This window comes from Phaseolus vulgaris, chromosome 9 (genome assembly GCF_000499845.2).
Source record: "Phaseolus vulgaris cultivar G19833 chromosome 9, P. vulgaris v2.0, whole genome shotgun sequence".
Taxonomy (NCBI): domain Eukaryota; kingdom Viridiplantae; phylum Streptophyta; class Magnoliopsida; order Fabales; family Fabaceae; genus Phaseolus; species Phaseolus vulgaris.
Window position 1 is genome coordinate 21,621,815 of NC_023751.2, and position 23,056 is coordinate 21,644,870.

At 30.6% G+C, this 23,056-nt stretch overlaps 1 protein-coding gene across 6 annotated transcripts; it reads right to left on the reverse strand.

Annotated features, from left to right (window-relative positions):
* Positions 1-11,592: 11,592 nt before the first annotated feature.
* Positions 11,593-21,106, reverse strand: LOC137821603 (histone-lysine N-methyltransferase TRX1-like). Of its 6 annotated transcripts, none has more exons than XM_068626275.1 (8): positions 20,959-21,106; positions 20,451-20,646; positions 19,903-20,003; positions 19,640-19,682; positions 19,467-19,523; positions 19,270-19,324; positions 13,466-13,587; positions 11,593-13,383 (listed from the first exon to the last, which is right to left on the reverse strand). In XM_068626275.1, the coding sequence occupies exons 2-8, from the start codon at positions 20,571-20,573 to the stop codon at positions 13,252-13,254; spliced, it is 633 nt and encodes a 210-aa protein (XP_068482376.1). In that variant the 5' UTR covers positions 20,574-20,646; positions 20,959-21,106; the 3' UTR covers positions 11,593-13,251. The 6 variants fall into 6 exon arrangements, with proteins under 6 accessions (XP_068482376.1, XP_068482374.1, XP_068482375.1 ...); XM_068626273.1 differs by having other exon boundaries at positions 20,944-21,078; XM_068626274.1 differs by lacking the exon at positions 20,959-21,106 and adding an exon at positions 20,769-20,948.
* Between the last annotated feature and the right edge of the window lie 1,950 nt (positions 21,107-23,056).

A 23,056-nucleotide genomic window follows, 5' to 3' on the forward strand; every position in this document is an offset into this window, starting at 1 on the left:
TCGAAGTTGCAATAAGAAAAGGGGAAATGAGAAAAAGTATTGAAATAAATGTCCGTATCCGTCTAGTTAATGGGTGAATCCCTTTATTGTATGTCCGTATCCGATATAGATTTTATAATTTGTATTTATATCTATTATTATGTATATAGACACATATTTTAGATGTGTGTATATATAAATTTATATATTAACAAATTATAAAATCTATATTTTGGTTATTAATTTTGATTTTATTATTATAAAATAAGAGTACTAACATGCCTGTAATAAGGTAAAATAGTTTAAGGGTAATAAAATCAAAATTAATAATAATAAAATCAGAATTAATAACCAACATAATTGGTTGACAAAATTGTCCAAGCCTCACGACAGTTGTTACTCCTACAATCTGCTCAAACGTCTCATCATTCATCCCTTGATGGATAATATACAAAACCTTACCTTATTGTCCTTCTTCTTATGATCACGATGCGCTACTCGTTGCGCCTTAGTTGCATTAGTAGCTAATGCAGACACTCCACTCTCAACTACATCCCATAACTCATCATAATCAAACAAAACTCTCATCTGCATACACCACCGATTGTAATTTTTTTCATCAAGGGTAGGGACTGATAATTGGGTAGAATTCATGATAACATACTGACTTTGATACTAATTCTAGCAACTGATTGAACGTAATTGTATAAAATTGTAAACCTCATCTTATTTATTTTGATTTACTCAATCATATATATATATATAATAATAAAATTACAATTACTAAACGTTATAAAATAGTAGTAATACTAACAGTAACATGCTTGTAAACTGACCATTAATGCAATAATAACAGTAAAATAATTTAAGGATAATAAAATCAGAATTAATAACCAACACTATAAATATATAAACTTGTGTATTATATATATATATATATATATATTATAAATACGGTTTTTTAGAATATATTGTATATACACATTATAATATGTTATATAATTTATATAATTCACATGTATAATACATTACATAAAATACATATTATATATTTTATTAATAGTATAATTCATAACATTATCCGCATTTTATTAATACTATAAATATTATTAATAATTAAAATATTAATGACATTAAATATTATTCATCTTATTAATTTTATTATTATTATTATTTATATTATTTATTTTATTAATATTGTTAGTTAATAATATTAACACTATAAATATTATTAATATTATAATAGTATTAATAATAATAATAATAATATTAAGAATATGAATAATATTTTTAACATTAATAGTATTAATAATATTAACCATCATAATAATATGAATAATGTTAATATTAATATTAATAATTATTATATTAATAATAATAATAATAATAACATTAATCCTATTAATAATAATATTAATATTAATACTATTAAGAATTTTGGATCCAAATCTTTTTTTTTTTTGACACTGAGAGGCTGTTGCATGGGCCCACTGTTTTTGTTCCAGTATTTTATATTTTTATACTTATGTAAAAATACCTTTAACAGATGATTGAATACACAATAACAGTTTTCCTTTATCTTTTTCCTTTTATCTTTTCTTCATATTACCCGTTTCTCACCTCTTCTTCATATTACATGTTTCTATTATATATGTTCAGAACTCTTTTGAAATTGGTACTACTTTTGTCCTGACACATAAGTTCTATGACTGAAAGGGATAAAAGAAAACAGTAAACTACTATCATCAAATTCAAACAATTATTAGAAAAACTTGTATGCTTATGACAATACAGATGAACATTTGCATACTGTCCCAACCAAACTTGAAAAATAAAGACTAAATAGTTAGGATACATGAAACCATTCATAGATTTCTACAAAACACATATGCAAGCAATAAAACCATCCATAGATTTATCAATAATTATATGTTATACGACTCGATTTATCTGTTTCAATACAATTGAGTGTCATGCAAAAACTTAGACAAATTTATAAAAAATTCAGTGCAAAGATCATTTAAGTACTCAAACTAAAAATACATTTCTACTTTAGCAAATTTGCTAAATTGCCCCCAAGCATTAAATGTTATATTAAGAAATATAAATAAAAACAAACTACAGAGAGATTAATGCTATAAAAATGTCATTAAGATGAAAATAATAAAATTTTAAAATAACAGTATTTAAGAAAAATATTTAAAATATAAAAGCAATTTTAAAAATATCTATGACAAAGGTGAGCAATATAAAAATATCAATACTAATGATGGTTATAATAAAATGTAACGTAAAAAAGAAAGCAAGGTGTAAAAAAATGTTAAGATTTTTGAAAAAATAAAATTTGAAAAATACAGAAAGAGCATTAAAATGCTTTAAAAGATAAAACATTTAAAATTAATAATAAGTGATGTTTATAAAAATAACAATCACTTTTACAGTAAAATAGAATTTTAAAAAGGATATAATAAGGTCAAAATTCAAAGTTGAAAAAAAAATATAAAAGTGTAAAATGTATTGTTTGGAAAAGTAAAAATTATCATTATAAACAATAAAAAATTATAATATTTCTATAAAATCATTTAAATATGTAAAAATAATGTTTAAAAAATAAAATGTTGAGAAGTATAAATAAATGCTTAAAAAAACATATAAGTAAAAAGAGTAATGCTATGAAAACAGGATAAAATTTTAAAAAAATAAAATTAATATATTGAATACAGTACGTAAAGTGCACAAGAAAGTTAAATAGTTTAAAAATTAAAATAATAAGAATATATAGTGTAACACAATTTAAAATAAGAATAGGTATTGTTTTTAAAATAAAGTAAAATTGAGAAAAAAAATCAAAAAGTTCTATTTATATAAAAACATTTAAAAAGGTAAAAATAATTTTAAAATAAGACAGGTAAAAGGTCAAATGGATAAGTCGATAATAAAAAAAATAGGTTTTTTTACCATGATGAGGTTATTTTTTTTGTTTTTACCAAAATGAGGTCTGTTTAAAAAAAATTACAAATTTAGGCAAGTCGTGCCAATTTGACACGACTTCATATGCACAAATCGTTCCAATTTGACACGACTCTTCCATGTCATACTAAAGTCGTGCCAACTTGACACGACTTCTGCCTTGTCATACTGAAGTTGTGCCAACTTGACATGACTTCTGCCACGTCATAATTTTTATTTTTTTTTAAATTTTATTGTTTATATATTGGGTAGTAAATTATGTAATGTTAAAAATTAATTTGATACATAATTTTCTAAGAGTGTTAGTTTTAAGGAACAAAAAATTGGATATATAATTATTTTTAAATTATATAATTATTTCAAAATAATTACAAATTATTTATATTGATTAACTTATTTAAAATTTATATAATTATTTTTAAATTATTTAATTATTTCAAAATAATTACAGTACTTATACCTTTTTATATTTTAATATAAATAACATTAAAAAAATAAACAGGTTTAAAAAATGTATTATTTGAATTGTGATAAAAAAAATTATTACTTCAGAAAAAAAATGAATAATTGTGATACACAATTATTCAATTTTTTTCCCTTAAAACTAACACTCTTAGAAAATTATGTATCAAATTAATTTTTAACATTACATAACTTACTACCCAATATATAAACATTAAAATTTTAAAAAAATTATGACGTGACAGAAGTCGTGCCAAGTTGGCACAACTTCAGTTTGACAGGATAGAAGTCGTGTCAAGTTGGCACGACTTCATTATGACATGGCAGAGTCGTGTCAAATTGGAACGATTTGTTCATATGAAGTCGTGCCAAATTGGCACGACTTGCCTAAATTTGTATTTTTTTTAAACGGACCTCATTTTGGTAAAAACCAAAGAAAATAACCCCATCATTGTCATAAACCCAAAAAAATAAAAAGGTGGACAAGAGACAATCTTCTTTTCCTCATAAGAATCTTGGAGCTTTAGAGTTTACACCATTATACATTTTTTTATCGATAATAAAAAATAAATAAATATGAACCATTTTAGAGGTGATCTAATCCTTATACATGAACTCAATCATAACCTTCCTCATTAGACGTACTCTCATGTCTGCCTACACAGAAATATCCTAGCTAACCAAAAAGAGGACACCTGAGGTAAACAATCATACAACTTAAATGAATACATCATGAGATCATCCTTATACAAACCAACGGATCTATGCACCAATCAGAAAAGAAAAAAATGTGCAGACTGTGACTTGGATGTAACTCATGACCAAGCCTTTAATTGAACCAAAGTGAAAGCTTCCAGTACATCTACTACTCCCCTTTAAAGATGATCCTTTTTCTATGCTTCCAAACCTCGTTGACTACTGCGATCCAAATCACTCCCAAAATGATGTGAGTTGGTATATGAAAAGACACTTTCAAGAATTGGATCAAGATTCTATAACCATTCAAGAACTCATCGAGAACACATAAAGAACACAAGATTTGAAATAAGAATGCAACAAGAATTAAAACTATTGATTGGAACACAACAAAGAACAAAACCCACCAATTGAAACTCAAGAATTCAATATAGAAATGGGTTTCTATGGAAGCCGAAACAAGAAAAGCATGTAACAATGGAAAGGAACCGAACAAAAGTGTAGAACAAGTGCAACAAATGAAAGGAAACAACAAAAGGAAACAATTGAACCGATTGAAATTGAAAAACTACAAGAAAACAACAAATGGGTAATTATGAAAGATGAAAGGAGTTGGACTTATGTGGTTGATGACCCTTGGAGTGTTTCACGCCACTTGAGGGGTGGAGAAGCTTCAAGATGAGTGGATGTCGCCACTTAAGAGTCCCAAGAACCTCCCAAGATAAGACTAGGAAGAAGAGTAGAGAACAAGTCTCACACAACTCTCTCACCAATTTGATATAGCTTCTTTACTCAAAAATTCAACTTTCAACTTGTGTTTACAAAAGCAAGGCTCCTCCTTATATAGGAATAGAGGACCGGTTATGCAAGGTAAGATACATGAAGAGTCATTTGTAAATGAAGAGGCAAGGTACACGAAAAAGACAATGTAAATGATCTAAGTCACTTCCTTATTCAAGAAAATTGACTTTTCCTACTATTTCTCTTCTAATGTTCTATTTAGAATCTATTCTAAAGATATTACAAAAAAATATATTAATTGAGCTTGGGCCTCATTTTGAGAAGACTAATAAGAAGAACTTCAAATGCTTTGGGCCTTATCCATTTCTTCTATTGATGAAGTCTTTATTTGCTTGTTGAGATGACCCTTCAAGTATAGCATCTTTGGTCATCTTCATGTATTTTTCGCTTACCTCATGCCTCCCAAGTTGGAGAGAATTCGACCTCGAATTTAGAACCTCTGCAAATAACATAGTTAGTTTGTACATAGAGAAGATATTTCTAAGATTAGGATGTGCAACAAACTTATGTGCATGAAGCTTGGGGAGTTCACTTGGAATAGTTCTATATACATGCCATGATTGTAAAGAATGTTTAAGGAAGAAATGATTTTGTTGTGAAAATCCTCTTAAAAGTGGGAAACTTTTAGGAGGTATGTTAATAACATCCCTAAACTTTCTTAACAAAGATGTCAAGTATTTAGAATTATTTGGAAATGAAAAAGAAAGGGAAAAAGTATACCTAAGCGGTTTAGTGATTTGGGTAGGAGTCAACAAAGTGAGACCTACATGACTTTCCTCTTCTTTTTCATTTGTGTTTTTATCTTTTGTTGTAATGAGGGCTTGATTTACCACATTTAACATTATGGTTTTTTTATGTGGACAATTTGCAGCGATGTGCCCAAAACTTAAACATTTGATTTCTGAAGTTTTGGTGGGTGACGTAGGGGTAGAAGGATTATGAGTAGAAACTTTTTTTGGAGAAATGGTTTGTTTGGAAAAATTGGAAGGAGAAATTTGAGTAGAAATTGTGTTTGCATTATTCCTAGAAGAGTTGTAGAAACCATCATCATGAGTATGTTTGAAAGTTGTCTTCAAAAGGTGTGATTCCACTTTGATGGCTAGGTGAACCACTTTCTTTAAAGAAAAGTACTCATTTAATTCTACAAAATCTCTAATATCTCTTCTCAAACCACTTACAAACTTAGCTATCTTGGTTTCTTCATTATCATGCATAGGAATTCTAGCCAAGGTTGTTTCAAAATCTTTAAAGTAGTCATCTAGCGTCATATGTCCTTGATGAAGCCTTTGAAACTTCAACAAGTGTTCCTTCCTATATGGAGGAGGAACAAACCTCGTGTGCATACATGCCTTTAAATCATACCAAGAAACCACGGGAGGTCTCTTGTTTAGTCCAATGTCCATAGAGTCTTATGCCACCATTGCATGGCATAGTCTAAAAATTCTAAAGAAGCTAGTCTAACCCTTTGGTCTTCTAAGACCTCATGTACATGAAAAATTTGCTCAACCTTTGCCTCCCAACCCAAATATACATTAGGAGCACCATCCCCACTAAAACTAGGCAATTTTACAATTGGAAAATAAGGCTTTGCCACATTTTGGCGCCTATCTTCATGATGATGATGATGATGCCTCCTCCGTCTATTTTCTTCTTCATGGCTGTGAGAAGTGGAAGAACTTCTTGAAGAATGTCTATGAGAATGACGGCTTCCATGGTTGGAATGGTTGGTCCTATCATGAGTCACTTCAAGTCTTTGTAATCTTTCCTCTAATTGTTTTATGGCTTCATCTTTTTGTGCAAGGGAACGTTTTACCTCCTTTCACCAAGAATAAATTCTCTTTGTGGAGAGTGTGGTTTGGAAGATTCACCACTTGAATATGTAGCCATTGCCAAAATGAAAACAACAAACACAATGAACAAACCATTTCAAGAAAACAAGGTTAGAAAATTGAACAAGTATGTGGCGGTAATGGAAAGTAAAAGGCACTTAAAGCACTCCAAGAAATAATTCTTTCCTCAACCAAGCTTCTCTTGGGGTTTGGGTAAATCTCAAATGAAAGATGTCAAAGCAACCCACTCTTTCTCAAAGCCAATACACCACAAAACTTTAAGGAACAATAAAAGACAATCAAGAAAAGGTGTAAACAAGAAAAGGCTATAGCAAAAGGAATACAAGAATATTGAATTAAAAGACAATAAAAAAAATAAGGTACTCAATTAAAAGATAGCACACAAAAGGAACCTAGAGAAAAACACTAGAATAGAATGAAGAAAAACAAAAAAACAACACTACTGGAAATTTTTAGAAAATGTGCGTAACTTTACAGATTTATGGTAAACTGGATAATGCAAACTGGAAGTTGAAATTTAAACCAGTGAAACTTCAAGATCTTATCTCAATTTAGGCACTGGAATCATACAAAAACAGTGTACCAATTAATTGTGATAAATTTTCTAAAATCAATGCCGCATCACTGTTTTTCCAGAGTTAGGATTTTACACTATGTACGTATTTTATTTATCATTTATTTATTTATTTTTTCTATACTTATTTTTTTCACTCTTTTGTAACACTTCAAACTACTTCAATCCAAAATTTCAGAATTTTTCAGTAACCACAAAATTTTTGATAAACCAAACAGTCAGCACATTTTCAAGAAAAAACAGAATAAATCTAATTTGGAATGAAAAAACAGAATTGAGAACTTCAAAAGACACAATAGAATTGATGTTTAAGAACTTGTATGGATCTAACACACAAGCATGAACTCAAAACTAAAAATAAAAGGCACCAAAGGATCAAAAACAGAAATATAAAATTGCACTCAAATAAAAGCAATCAACCAAAATTATCAAGAAAAGTACTACATAGAATTGATGACATTTTGGGAGAAACATGACTATGAAAAAACTTATAGAGATTCAAAAATCAAATGACACAAACACAATGAATTGCAACAATTAAAAACAGCAAGAAAGTACTCAAAATAAGGCAAAAACAGAATGCTAATGACAATAAAGGCAAGGTATATGAAATTAAAGAACAAGAATGTAAAGTTCTTGAATTAAAAGTGCCAAAAACAACTCAAACACACAAGAACACACCTAAGACTCATGATACCACATCATGTGAGTTGGTATATAAAAAAACACTTTCAAGAATTGGATCAAGATTCTATAACCATTCAAGAACTCATCAAGAACACATAAAGAACCCGAGATTTGAAATAAGAATGCAACAAGAATTAAAACTACCGATTGGAACACAACAAAGAACAAAACCCACCAATTGAAACTCAAGAATTCAATATAGAAATGGGTTTCTATGGAAACCGAACAAAATGTAGAACAAGTGTAGCAAATGAAAGGAAACAACAAAAGAAAACAATTGAATCGATTGAAATTGAAAAACTACAAGAAAACAACAAATGGGTAATTATGGAAGATGAAAGGAGATGGACTTATGTGGTTGATGACCCTTGGAGTGTTTCACGCCACTTGAAGGGTGGAGAAGCTTCAAGATGAGTGGATGCCGCCACTTGAAAGTCCTAAGAACCTCCCAAGATAAGACTAGGAAGAAGAGTAGAGAACAAGTCTCACACAACTCTCTCACCAATTTGGTATAGCTTCTTTACTCAAAAATTCAACTTTCAACTTGTGTTTACAAAAGCAAGGCTCCTCCTTATATAGGAATATAGGACCGGTTATGCAAGGTAAGATACATGAAGAGTCATTTGTAAATGAAGAGGCAAGGTACATGAAAAGACAATGTAAATGCCACCCCTATCTAAGTCACTTCCTTATTCTAGAAAAGTGATTTTTTCTACTATTTCCCTTCTAATATTCTATTTAGAATTTATTATAAAGATATTACAAAAAAAATATTAATTGGGCTTGGGCCTCATTTTTAGAAGACTAATAAGAAAAACTTCAAATGCTTTGGGCCTTGTCCATTTCTTCTATTGATGAAGTCTTTATTTGCTTGTTGAGATGACCCTTCAAGTATAACATCCTTGGTCATCTTCATGTATTTTTCGCTTACATCATGATCTGAGTCACATAAACTAAGATATCAGGTGGTGAGAAGTTGACGAGGGAGTTCATGCACACCGTGACATATGAGATGCACGACTTGAGTTGTATTGAACTTACCCTGATCCTTTATGTTAGATTCACTGATAATCTTTGGATCAGGTGTTAGTCTCTGGTATGACTTACTTAATACGGGTCTTTCGAAAGACGTTAGTTGTTATTATGTTTGTTGAATATTCGGGATGTGTAGATCCATGTGATTGTTTTATGTTGGGATTTGAAGAAGATTGAATAATTTTGAAATTGATTCATGTAATTTGATTTTTTTTCTTTTGGTTTAATTGTGCATATTATAGAATTATATTTTCACTAGCTTACCCTTGTTTTTCTTGTTGTGTTGTGAACAACGATGACTGTACTATGTACACAAGTAAATGATTACACAGGTATAGGAGGTCCCGAAAAGCTTTAGGATGTTTTAAACCTTATATTGTAAATGTTTGAATTTTCATAAGTCATAATCTTGTAATGGGAATGTTTTGAAATATTCCAAGTTTACATAGAAACCAGTAGAACTTGTATTGTAATAGTTAGATATATTTTTTTAATGTTACATTATGATTGTGTTTGGATTGGGGAGAAGATTTGAGAGAGTAGATTTGAGAGAAAAGTGTAAAGAAAATGAGATTGTTTAGATTAAGGTATGTTAGAGTGGATTGATGAGAAAAATTTATTGAAATTTGTAAATGATATGATGGTTGTAAGAGAATTTTTAATTTTTTTAAAATATGTAAGATATAAGTTTACAAATTTACCCTTATCTTTAAAAATATTTAATAATAAAATGAGATATTTTTTAATAGATTTAAGTTAATTAAAATATTTATTAGTTGTAATATACTTGTTAAAAAATATTTTTTTATTGAATAATTTTATTTTCATTATAAATACATTAACAAATATTTTCATAAAATCAAATTAAAATTAGTTTTTTTTTTATTATTAATAGTATTATTTAATAAGTTTATTTTAATTATTATTAAATATATAATTTATATTTATATTTATTATTATTGTTTATAATTTATTATTATTATTGTAATATATATAAAATGTTAAGGATAGTTTTAACTTTTAATTTTTTGTTAGTTTCTGTCTCTTTTTGCTGCACACCAAGGACTGTTTTTAATCCTCTCCACAAGTATTTGCTTTTTTTTTTCCTCAAACAGATACAAGTGTATGTCTTGTTCGTTTTTCAATCCGAAATCCGAGTGAGTATTATTCACTCGGATGCAAATAAAATCTATATGTCTACAAATATATAATCTAGTGTATTATATGATAAAATATACAAGTGAATATTTTATTAATAATATAATTCATAACATTATCCACATTAATTTTATCAATACTATAAATATATTCATATTATTAATTTTATTATTATTGTTTATATTTTTAATATTATTTGTTATTAATATTATTATGTTAATTGTACCGGTATGGGCGAGACCGACACCTGAACTCCCTGACCGAGACCCACTTGGCTGCTCGAGACTTGTCTACCTGATCGAGACCAGGGAACCTGGCCGAATCCTGAGAGTCTTGGTCGAGTTCTGCGAGTCTTGGCCGAGACCTAAAAGACTTAGCCGAAACCAGGTAAAATCGGCCGAGGCGAGTAGAATCATCACGGTCGGTCTGGCCGGTCGACCCATATTACCCTTAACACTCAAACCAAGGTCAGTGAAGCTAATCAGTTATTAAGAATTAGGTAATACAACCCTAAGCGAGATCCACTTCGCTAATCGGACCCAATAAGGTAAGCTCATTAGAATAATATAAATAGCACACATCCTAAGGAGAAAGGTACGTCATTTATTACTGTCACCTACCAGAGTAGTACTGATCACCCGCTTTACTAACTTGAGTGTCGGAGTGTCTTCGTAGGTACCCCCACCATCCGGTGTTCACCCGAGACTGAGTGTCAAAGGAGAAGCAGGAGGACGAGAAGAACCCTAGTTCATCACCCAGCAACCTGACCGACCAAAGGAAGGAGACGAAGACTTCAATAAATATTAATTTCATATATATCAACAATAATATTAACACTACAAATATTAATTTCATAAATATCAATAATAATAATAATAATATTTTCTTAATATTATAATATTATTGTAAGTAATATTAATAACATTAATAATATTACTATTAATATTAATAATTCATTTATATAATTTATTTGTTTTGAAAGAAATATTACTCAAGATTCATAAAAAAAAAATTGATCATATTATATGTTGATTTGTTGTACAAGGTGATATCTTTTTTTCTTTTTTTTTATTCTTGTAATTTAAATTTAAAATTTGTGCAACAATATTTGGTGTGTATAATAAGTAACTGAGTACGTAATTGAGTATTTTCATTACTTATTTTGAATCTTCTATAAGTGTATTTCAAAAAGTGATTGTTTTGTTTCGATCTAATTACATAAGTATTTTTTGTAATTAGATATTTCAAATTATAGTGAAAAATTCAACTCAAATTGTCTAGATTAACTGCATGTAAATTCAAAAAGAATCGAATCAATATAAAAATATTTGTGTGTTGCTAAGTTTTTATTTTTGCTTATAATCTTACTTTTTTTTTTTTGTATTTTTGATGTTAATAAATCTTTATTATCAACAGTTTTGAGCAAAATTTTCTTTAAAATTTTTAAAGAACATTTTTCAATTAATTCACCACCCCCTCCCCTCCTTTGATTGTTCTTTTAGTCATTCTGTGTTTTACAATTGGTAGTATCTAGAGCATGTTATTGAAAGTTATTAAATTTTAATCCAAAATGGTTAATCATTCAAAAACATTTGCTAAGGGTGCATATATAAATAAACCTCTTTTTTTTTTAGAAAACTATCATTTTTGGAAAAGTAGGATGAAGTTTTTTTTTAAAAATATAAGGGGGTTTGGGACGCAGTGATTAATCTTCCCTTTGAACTAACAAAAATTGTTGATAAATGTTGTGATTCCTAAAGAATTTTTTTTTTTAACTTCTAACAAAAATAAAAGAGTACATTATGAGATAAGAACTAAAAAATATTAGTTCTTCTACTTTAATTTTTGATGAATTTTATATGTTTTCATTATTTTTTTCAGCCAAAGAAATGTGAAATGTTTTAAAGGTTACATATGAAGGCACTAAGGAAGTGAAAAGAGCAATAAAAAAGTTATTCTCATGTAAAAGTATTAGATATTTAGAATGCTACCGGGTAAAAGTAATTACGATGTTTAAAAGAGATTTATTCCTATAGTAAATCATCTTCTTACTCTTTGAAAATACCTGAGAGAAAAGAACTCAACAACATCAAGATTCTGAAAAATCATCACAGCCAAAAGTTACTACTATCTGAGAAATAAGAGACCTCACCATGATAAACATCATCACCTTATTTGGCAAGCTAAGAGAGCATGGAAAAGGGGCTAAGAAGACTGAAAGAAAAAGAAGAATAACATAGGTGAAAAGAAGATTAACATATCTCTCAAAGCTAACATAATAAAAAAACTGAAACTGATACTTGCATGAAGGAAAAAGATGAGGAAAAATCAGACAACGAAGATCCAAACGCTAGTGAAGAAATTTTCAAAACATAAAAAATACAAGAACAAGAATAAAAACAAAACAGACCTGTCATGCCAAATATGAAACAAAGGATATAATTTATGGATAACTTTATCTTCCTTTGTTAAGAAAACCTCTTGTAAAAACAAAAAAGAAAAAGAGTAGACTACAATGTTAGGAAAAAAGAAAAAAGAAGACAACCAGCAAATCATCGTATTATAGATCCCATTTGATTCAAATTTTTCTAAACAAAAAATTACCAATAAAAACATTTGTATATTTTAATATTAATGTTTGATTTTTAAATAGATTCTAAAATATGTAATTATTTATCTGGAAAAATAAACATCTTTTTTATAATTATAATCAGCAAATATTTTTTACTTAAATGAAATTTCTCAATCATTATCACGCATATATTCCTAACAATACAAAAATTACAATGGTTAAAACAAACATACATAGAGTTCACCATAGTAGTAAAAAACAGTTATAAGATGTAAGAATCATTTCCTACAATCTTTCACCACAAAATCAGACCACCCAACACAATTTTGCCAATCGTTTGGTGCATGATAATGTTCGGCTTTTGACTAAATAAGATTATCCTAAACTAATTAAACAAACATGCGATGTTAGAAGAGGATGCTTTTTCACATGCTGTTCTCTACACCAACTTCTTCATATCCATATATTCACGAGGCTTTGTTATATTTATGAGCACTTTTTTGGAATGGTGACCCAGCTGGAGCAATAAGGCCAAGGTTTTCCATTACTCTTATTCTCCTGGAACTCAACTCTGGGGACTTTTCTAACGAGCTTGTTTCCTGAGTATTAATGCTAAGTTATTAAACCAGGGGCACAAAATGGAATAAACAACATATAAAATAATTCAATAAGTATACGTACATGACTTTGGCTATCCTTATCTTCGTTTGACATATCTTTTTGCTTTTTGTGCTTAATTTTATTCTGCTCCTTGTCTTGTCCATTGGATTTTTTCTTGCCTGCAGCATCTTTGCTCAATGTTCCTGTTGGAAGATAACAGAGAAATTGTGTTAGGCTATTTATATGTTCTGGAATTTATGCATTAATTTGCAATCACGGAGAGTAATCTCATCTGGCTTAATATTCAGTAAATGATTTGTATAACAAATATGGTAATATTTTAACAACCCTGGACCAACTGATGTTGGAGCTAATAAGTTCTCCACTTTGATACAAATACACCCAACCAAATGGTGCCAGACGTGGTCAGACTAATGGAATACATACAAAACATATCAACCATGTTTGAATAAGACCAACTGCACATACAAACAGCACTAGAACATTAATATATACATGTCCATACAGCTACTTGGAGTTGTACAACTACTGCAAAAGGAATGGATTAGACTCGTAAATGACTAACATGGACATATGCCACCAGAAGCCAACAAATGAATGTTCAAAAACCAAGGTGGACGTCCAGTGTACTGACCGGAGTGAGATGAACCATCATGGAATGGAATGAGAAACAACTTCCACAGCCTAGACAGAAGGAAGAGATAAAAGGACAGTAGCCAGGAGATACAAGTGCAACATACAGCAGGACCCAGCACGCAACAGATGAAGTAAAATCAAGAGCAAGGTCGACATGGGAATAAAGAAAGAATTGCATGATATCGCTGTACCACCATGTCAAAGTAGTAATCGAGATAAAATGACAGGCAAGCAACACCAAAGATGACATTTAATTATTGAATTATAACCAGAGATTTATCTAAGTTAATAACCCTATCCTAAAATCAATAAATTATTGTTCTAATATAATCAGCATAACTGCTGATTTTCTAACATATATATGTTAGCATTATAACAGTTTCATAAGGCCTCTTTATTGTTTTCCCCTCAGTTTGAGTCATTCAAGGTTCCTGAGCACCATCACAAACTATCAATATTTTCTTCATCATTCAGCTGGATCATTACCATCTTGACCCTCAATCTGTTATCAATTGAACTTCTTGTCACTAGAAGCCTATATTCTTATAATTACTTGCAACAAAGAAATAAGGCCCCCTCCCCATCACAGAGAGATAACGCAGATGCATATGGATTTCAAAAGCTGTCATCTTTGTATTCATACCATTTAATTTGGTCCCCCTCAAAAAAGGAACAGAGGTAGGTGGTTGGTCCTTTAAATTCCTCTATCAGTGCAGAAGAGACTTTTGGTGTTAGTTAAGAAATAGTAAGTATTTAATTCTGTTACTATAAATGGGAAAAATAGGAGAAATTGATATTCCGGAGTTAAACCAGCACTTTCGAGTTTTAAGTATCCTGCTACCCACCTGTTTGTTTAATGTCAAAAATATGAATGCCTTTCTTCAAATGTCATAAAAACTAACTTCAACATAAATGATAAAGGATAAGATATTATAGCAACTAACTTTACCTCCATTATAGAAGGAATAGAGGCCATCTAATATTGCAATTTAAATCCCAAAATCACTAAAATTCATTTAATTCTTTTATTTCACTGGTTACCTGTTCCTACGTTTGATCCAATTCATTCTTTTGACTCACTTTATTTTTGTCATGATTATCCCTATACTGCACACCATTCTCTTGTTCAATTTGGTGAACCATTGAAACCCTAGTCACTATTTGAACCATTCCCTCCTTCCTTCCCGATCTGTTGGTGGCTCTAGGAACTGCTATTAATTTGTCTTCCTCCATCCACTGTTTGAACCTCTATTTCACATATTGGCTTTTGTTGTTCTTGTTCGTGCAAAAACCACCCACTTTTGTTCAAACCCACATAGCTACATACCAATCTCCATTCTTCCAACATCATTTTTGTGGTACGGTCTGTTATTTGTATTTAGGACTTGTTGAATCTTTTCCTACTGTGTCATGACTAATGAATATATATGGAATATGGATTATCAATGCACTATGACTTTGTAAAAAACATCGGTTCCTACTTTAACCTCAAATATTTGTATTATTCATAAAAAGCATTGGTTATACACTCCCATATTTGAAGACATTGCCTGTCTTATCAAGGAAACCGTGTAAAGAGAAGTAGTTATCTTGTACATGATCCACTTTCTTACTACAAGTGCATTGAGGATCCGCAACCACTTCATCCTCCCCTATTTCCAAGGCCTCCCTTGCTGCGAGTAGATACAATGACAGATGATTCAATAGAATCACGAAGATTTCTACTGGTAAGTGGAAACACAAAGCAACCATGTTGTTAGGCTTTCAATTGATGAAATTTCTTGACCGGTTAGGATTTGGACTCAAACTTAATCAAAATCAAGGTGCACGGCATGAAGAATCTTAACCATATAGAACTCATCCAACTTCATCTTAATCTCTTATGAAGAATCAACATCTAAAACCATTTTCAATTCCTTACTAGTTGATTGAACTTCAATAATAAAACAAGTCATGTCATGATTTGTTTGTTTAAGAGATGTCAATTTATGAGCAGAGTCATAAAGTCGTTGAATATTATTTACAAAATACTCTTAGCCTTCTTCTGAAACGAGTGACACAAGCTCTAAGAGTGCCTAATATATTGTGTTCCACGTAATGGCACAACAAGGCACAAAGCTAAGAATCAATCTTTTTCCATCGTTCAACTCTTTCTAATGGTATTTTACTACCATCTTACAAGTGCTCATGAAAACCATGACCAAGAAACCACAATTCAATTGATGGAGACCGAGGCAAATCACTTTTTACATTAAATAAAGTAATTGTAGGTGACAAAGAAAATGAGTGGACAAATCCAAATGCCATTACAGATCAGAAACAAATAGCACATGTGTAAAAAATGCTATTTCAAGATGTTCAAATGGAGGCTTGAACAACAATCAATTGGAAAGGAGGAAAAGGAAGTTAGAACATAGACAAAAGAGAGGCTGGCAAAAGTAGCGAAGGCAATGGCCTTCCGGATACCTAAAGGTGGCATGTGAACTACACATGACTAGGTTAGCCATGCAAATATGCTATGAGTGATGGAGCATGTGGAGGAATTTGCCTCCCAGATTAGTTGGGTTCTCCATTGCCTGGAGACACGCTCCAAATCTAATGTTTGGAGAAAAAAAAATGTGGCGATTAGTGCAACAATCGGCTACTGTGACTACGGGGTTTGGCATTGCTCAATGAGATGAACACAACCAAATGCTCATCGGAGAGAAACTACAACGGTGGCCAACAACAAATAGCGATGTACTAACCAAACAATGAAACAAAACACGATCAACTTTCTCCAATACCAGCTTAAGATAGAAGTATGGAAAACATGTTTAAGAGAGTGATTCATCTCTTGGCTCATTCATTCATTTATTGGGGTTTCTTACATCAAATATACAGAAAGTCATGATTAATCCTACATGTCAGATAGATAATGTTATTCATAAGTCAACCTATTATAACAAGTTAAACCATCCAATTTAAATCCCAAAATCACTAACAATAGCAATACATGCTTGGGATTGAGCCACTTCAGTCCCAAGGAAATATAATCCCTGTTTTGGAAATAAAAAGTGTTGTTTTAAGTGCCTCAACAATTCCTACTTAATAATCTCATGTAATAACAAAATTGTTGACATACGCCACAAGATAAATATGTTTATGAGAGTGAAAACACTCAAAGAAAATAGAGTGATCTATTTTAGAACGACTCAATCCTAAACCGCTGGATGACATTGCTAAATCTTCCAAACCATGCGCCAAGGAGACACAACCAACTTTAACATGTACAACAACAACCAGTAGACTTTCCAAGGGGAGCTAGAACAAAAGTGCAAGTATGATTGGATTCTAATGTAGTTATCTCCTCAACCAAAGGTGATTGTTGAAACAATGGCATAATAGAATAAGACAAATAGTGACATTTCTATAAACTATAAATAGGATAAGAATTAAGGTTAAAATTTTGGATAATATGAACAAAGTGGATAGACACCTGGCCTAGGAATCCACCACGCATACTTTGCTCTTTGGTAGCCATTGCATCCTCCAACCTCTAACAACCGCTACACTACCTAAATCATGGCCCCACCTTGTGTCATCGGCTCCTCAGCATATCATCTTGACACACCTTTACCAAATCGCTGTGTGAAACTTTGTCAGCTCTAGCAACCAACTAGCTATTATGTTCACTTAGTCTCTCAAGGGGCCTCGTGTTGATAATAATATGTTTGACTCATGATATATATGCTACAGATCAAGGGAGAGTGCTAAAGATATTATTTGATTCCACTAAATAGGAAAATACATTATTTGATTACATCCAATAGTTAAATATCTTAGCAAATATTTCTCATTATTAATTATTGATTTGTTTCTTATTATTGTAGTTCTTCTTCATTCTAATTAAGAAACTCATGTGTGTACACAACACACAATTCTAAATATATTCAATTACAATTGGAGAATCAGTCCAAGACTTCGGTTAAGGAATTCAAATTTAGAAGAAACAGTCAATTAACATTTTGCAATTGGGATATTAAGACTTGTCAATGTGATTTTCTACTATATTCAAAGTCCTAGCCCAGAGCAGGAAGAATAAAAACCATAAACATATTATTAAGCTTCTGCAATATCTTTTCACAATCATCTTAGATTAATATTATTAGCTTAATCTCATCAATTATTTGATTGTGCCTTGCTCAGAAAGGGCACATCATGATTTGTCACCTAGAGTGTAGCTAATCTATGAACAAACTATATGACAACTGCATATCATTGGCATAAATATATCGATCTTTCTCCAAAACATCGTAACAAGTCTTTTATGGGCACAAAGGCGTACCCTTAACTCTAGATCAATTATAATCCACCAGTTGTCACTCTTCTCTCTCAATAACAGTAATATCCTTTACCTTCATGGTGGGGTGCTCAAAAAGACCCTGATTAAGAAACCAAACCTCAATAGTCGTATACTAATCTAAGAAATGTCTGCCATTGACTATTTCAGCAGTGGGAGCCCAAGAAAAAGCCAACAAAACCAAACTATTTTTTCACCTTTAGAATCAGCCTTGGGGGAATCAACTAATTTTTCAGCTATTGAAACAAGTCATTCAAAAAACAGAACCAAATCACAATAAGACACCCCAACAGAGATAAGGCAGAACAGACAAAAATGCAGCGCCCAAATAAGCAAAGTGCAGGAAACAGTTAGGCTAGTCAAAAAACAAAAAGGTCCTAAACCAAAGGGAGACCCACAGACCAGTCAAGGCCAAAAACAAACTGGGAGAGTCAGCCTGGACAATGGATGACAAAGACCAAGAACAAACCAGAGGAGCTTTGATACCAACTTGAATTTAAAATATAATGCTTTATTGATTTCTTGCAGAAGAGAACCCTCAGCTAGGACTGAATATATACACTTACGATACAAGGGATAATGCAGGAAATAAGCATCTCTTAATCTAAGGATTGACCTAAAACAGTTAGAGATATTTAACCTATCTAAAATAACATAAAAGAATAAAAGAGTATTGCATTTGATAATTATACAAAAATTAACTACAACCAACAATAACAAATGGAAAAGGGATACCACCAAATGGTGGTACAAATCATTGCTTTTACACTCATCTCTTTTTCTCCTTTTTCTTTTTCGTTTCTCTGGAAAGAGAAAATTCAAAATAGCTATGATATTTGTATTTTAGTAAAGTAAAACCATTAGAGTCACAAGAAAATTGGCTAACCTTTAGGCTTCAATGAAGACCCTTTTGACCTACTGGATTTTGTGCTAGGAAGATCCTTCGCCCGTAAAGAAAATGACAGCAAAGGAAACATGGTTAATTCAAAGTGTTGAAGGCAACTTGCTGCCTAACCAAAAAACTGTTGGAGACCACACTCATAACTTCGTCATTAAGAATCCAAACAAAGAAGGTATGGATACCTGTTCAAGAGTTTGCAAAAGTATTTTCCTGAGAGAACCATCATTATGCTCAAGTATCTGAAAAGCTTAGATTTGTAAGCACAGAGAAAATCATGGCAATACCATGATAATTACAAAGAGACAAAAAGTAACTAAGTAAATACGTATAAAATGGTTACCAAATATCATCTTACCGTCTTAAACTCTGCACGGCATTTAATAGGATCTATATACGAGCTGCAGAAATAAAGAAGGACTGTCACACAAGGAATTAAATGTGCAAACAGGTGTCTGGCTAGCCATTGCACCCCTTTCAAAAGTATGTTCTAAATAAAAGATACATGAAGTATTTCTTATCCAAAAGTGCATTCAGCCCCCCAAAGTACATGCAAAACGGATATATAAGCATGCAATATATTGTATCGTAAAGAACATAAATGTAGGTAAAAGTACTAACTATATATAGCTTCCATAATGCCTAACAAGGATGTCCCTGGGCGATCGCTTGCTCCGTTTGCTAGGCTTAACACTCTTGTTAACACTATTTTCATCAACTACCTACAACAAAGTCAATTATTTTAGAAAAGGGTTTAAATTTACTTTTGGTCATTGTAAAAATCTAATTATACATTTAGTCTTTCAATTTTCCAAAATCAAGCAATTCTGATTCACTATTAATATTGGCATGTTTGTTAATACCAATGTTTAACAATAAGTAATAGCAAAGTTTAACAATAAGTTTTAAAACCTGTTATCCTCGAAGAACACATTAGCATTTTCTACTAGCAATTTGATGATATACTAATGTAAGATTAAAAATTGAATGACCAGTGGGGCTATTAAACTTTGCAGGGACCAAAATTGCAGTAGAGCAAAACTGTAACAACCAAAGGTAGATTTGATCCATTAGAAAATTGTAATTTAAACATCAATTAATTAACCATAAACATGGAATCTTGATTTTCATCAGGTTATAGAAACCAGCAAGCACGAAAATTCATCCACCTGTGCTGGCCACCATGAGCTACCGCGAAGCTTGATAAATATCACATCTCCGAAAGCCACTGACTCATTGGCACCGCCTTCACTGGTCTCACTTTTCCCACTCTCACTCCCACAAGCACTCATAGTTTAAATCTCAGTTCTAAGAAAACCCAAAGGTCGCAACTTGGTCCTTTCAGTGCAAAATAATACACTAAACCTATAAGAAAACAAAATCAATTAGTCACATTAATATGTGTTACACCGTTCTTACTTAACCAGAGAATTAAATTGTCATAAAAAGCAACAAAGAAAAAGGACCAAGAACTAAAAATTGTAGACCATGGTGTTTGGAAATCAAATCGCGATTCTTCTTTCACCAGTGACGTGCAAGAATGATTAAACGCAAGAAAAAACATAAAGACGAAGACATGTTTGGCAGGAAAGTACAGTAATCACTTGAGAAAGAAATGTGAAAGGAAGGAGCAAAGAAGAAAGAAGTGAGGGAAGAACAAACCGTCTAGAAGATTACCAAACACCGATCTGTCACAGAACTCCACAATCCTTGTTTTCCAGATTTTCTCTGTTAAAAACTATCTATTACAGTGATGTGTTTATACAAAAGGGGGTGGGTTATTAATTTTTAATGGGTATCTGAAATTTAAAACACAAAATACAAATATGTTCATAAAATTTTCAACTATTTTATTTAAGTCTTTAATTCAATTATTTGTTATTATTTTATTCTATAAATAAATATATATGTGTATGTATATATATGCTATGTTATTAATGTTATATAGTGGTCAGACTAATATGATTCATAAATTATATTTTCCATTTTTTTAATTAAATTATGCATTTTTACACATAATTAAATGAATGAAAAAAAAGTATTGTTTATGAGTAAAAAAATTAATCATTCTATTTATTTATTATAAATAAAATTATTTATTGGTATTATTTAAATATTTATTATTGTAATAAAAACAACTACGACAATACATTATAAGAAACTAGTGGAACCCAGCGCTTTCGCACATGTGTATCCAATTTTTTTTTATCATCTATATATATTTATATTTAATATTAAAATTTGAGTAAAGAATATTAATATTATTATAGTATATTTTAATAAATATAAATATACATGAAAAGACACATAAATTATCTAAGTGCACTTACGGATATATTATGAAAGAAACATAGCAAACATAATATATGATAAATTTATAAATATCTTTAGTTTTAAAAATAGAGAAGAAAATCAATTTAAAACAGAAAATCATTTTTCAAAACAAATGAGCCAAAATCAAACTATTTGGTGATTAATTTGAATTGAAAATTAAAAAAGTAATAAGAAGCATTATGTCATAATCAGTTAGATTAAAAACAGTTAAGGTAAAGCCAATCACAAATTTCATAAATTCAAAACTTTATGGCAATCGAAAAAAATGAATTTAAAGGGGTTATCCGCTAAGTTATGGTAGAGCAGTTTGTGAATGTCTTCGTGGAGGACTTGATTTTATCAAAGATGATGAAAATGTGAATCCCCAACCATTTATGCGTTGGAGAGACTATTTCTTATTTTGTGCTGAAGCGATCTATAAAGCACAGACTCAAATAGGTGAAATCAATGCAACTGCGGGTACATGCGAAGAAATGATAAAAAGAGTTGTATTTGTCAGAGAATTAGGCGTTCCTATCGTAATGCATGATTATTTAACAGGGGGATTCACTGCAAATACTAGCTTGGCCCATTATTGTCGGGATAATGGTCTACTTCTTCATATACATCGTGCAATGCATGTAGTTATCGACAGACAAAATAATCATGGTATGCACTTTCGTGTCCTAACTAAAGCATTACGTTTGTTTGGTGGAGATCATGTTCACTCCGGTACCGTAATAGGTAAACTTGAAGGGGAAAGAGAAATCACTTCAGGTTTTGTTGACTTATTGTGTGATGATTTTATTGAAAAAGATCGAAGTCGTGGTATTTATTTCACTCAAGATTGGGTTTCTTTACCAGGTGTTCTGCCGGTTGCTTCAGGAGGTATTCACGTTTGGCATATGCCTGCTCTGACCGAAATCTTTGGAGATGACTTTGTACTTCAATTTGACGGAGGAACTTTAGGACACCCTTGGGGAAATGCACCAGGTGCGTACTAATCTTTTCACTCTCTCCAAATAAAGTGGTCCACATCTAACATACAATAAATAAAATAAATTATTAAAACTAAAAAATTATTTTGTTAACTGCTGAAATTACAAAATAACTATAATAAATTAATAAAATATTAATAAGGTTAAAATAGGAAATTCATAACTATATAATAGCAATTGAAAAAAATGAGATTAAAACAATGTATCAATCTCTCCACTATTTCCTTGGTTCACATCTAGCAATCATTAAGTGACAATAAATAAAATAAATTTTTAAAACTAAAAAACTTGTTTTGTTAACTACTGAAATTACAAAAAGACAAAATAAAAAAAATAAATTAATAAAATAAAATATTAATAAGGATAAAATAGAAGAAAATTTGTGTACATCAAAAATAGTTATAATATGGAATCTCATTTTTTCTTTCCTCTCTAAATCTCATTGTACATCTACACACTAACAA

Coding starts and splice junctions, on each gene's coding strand:
- LOC137821603 (XM_068626271.1), bottom strand. CDS start 20,573: ATGAGTGCTTGTGGGAGTGAGAGTGGGAAAAGTGAGACCAGTGAAGGC. Junction 20,004..20,450: donor GCTCATGGTGGCCAGCACAG/GTGGATGAATTT, acceptor ACTTTGTTGTAG/GTAGTTGATGAAAATAGTGT. Junction 13,588..19,269: donor GTCTTCATTGAAGCCTAAAG/GTTAGCCAATTT, acceptor ATCTTCCAACAG/GAACATTGAGCAAAGATGCT.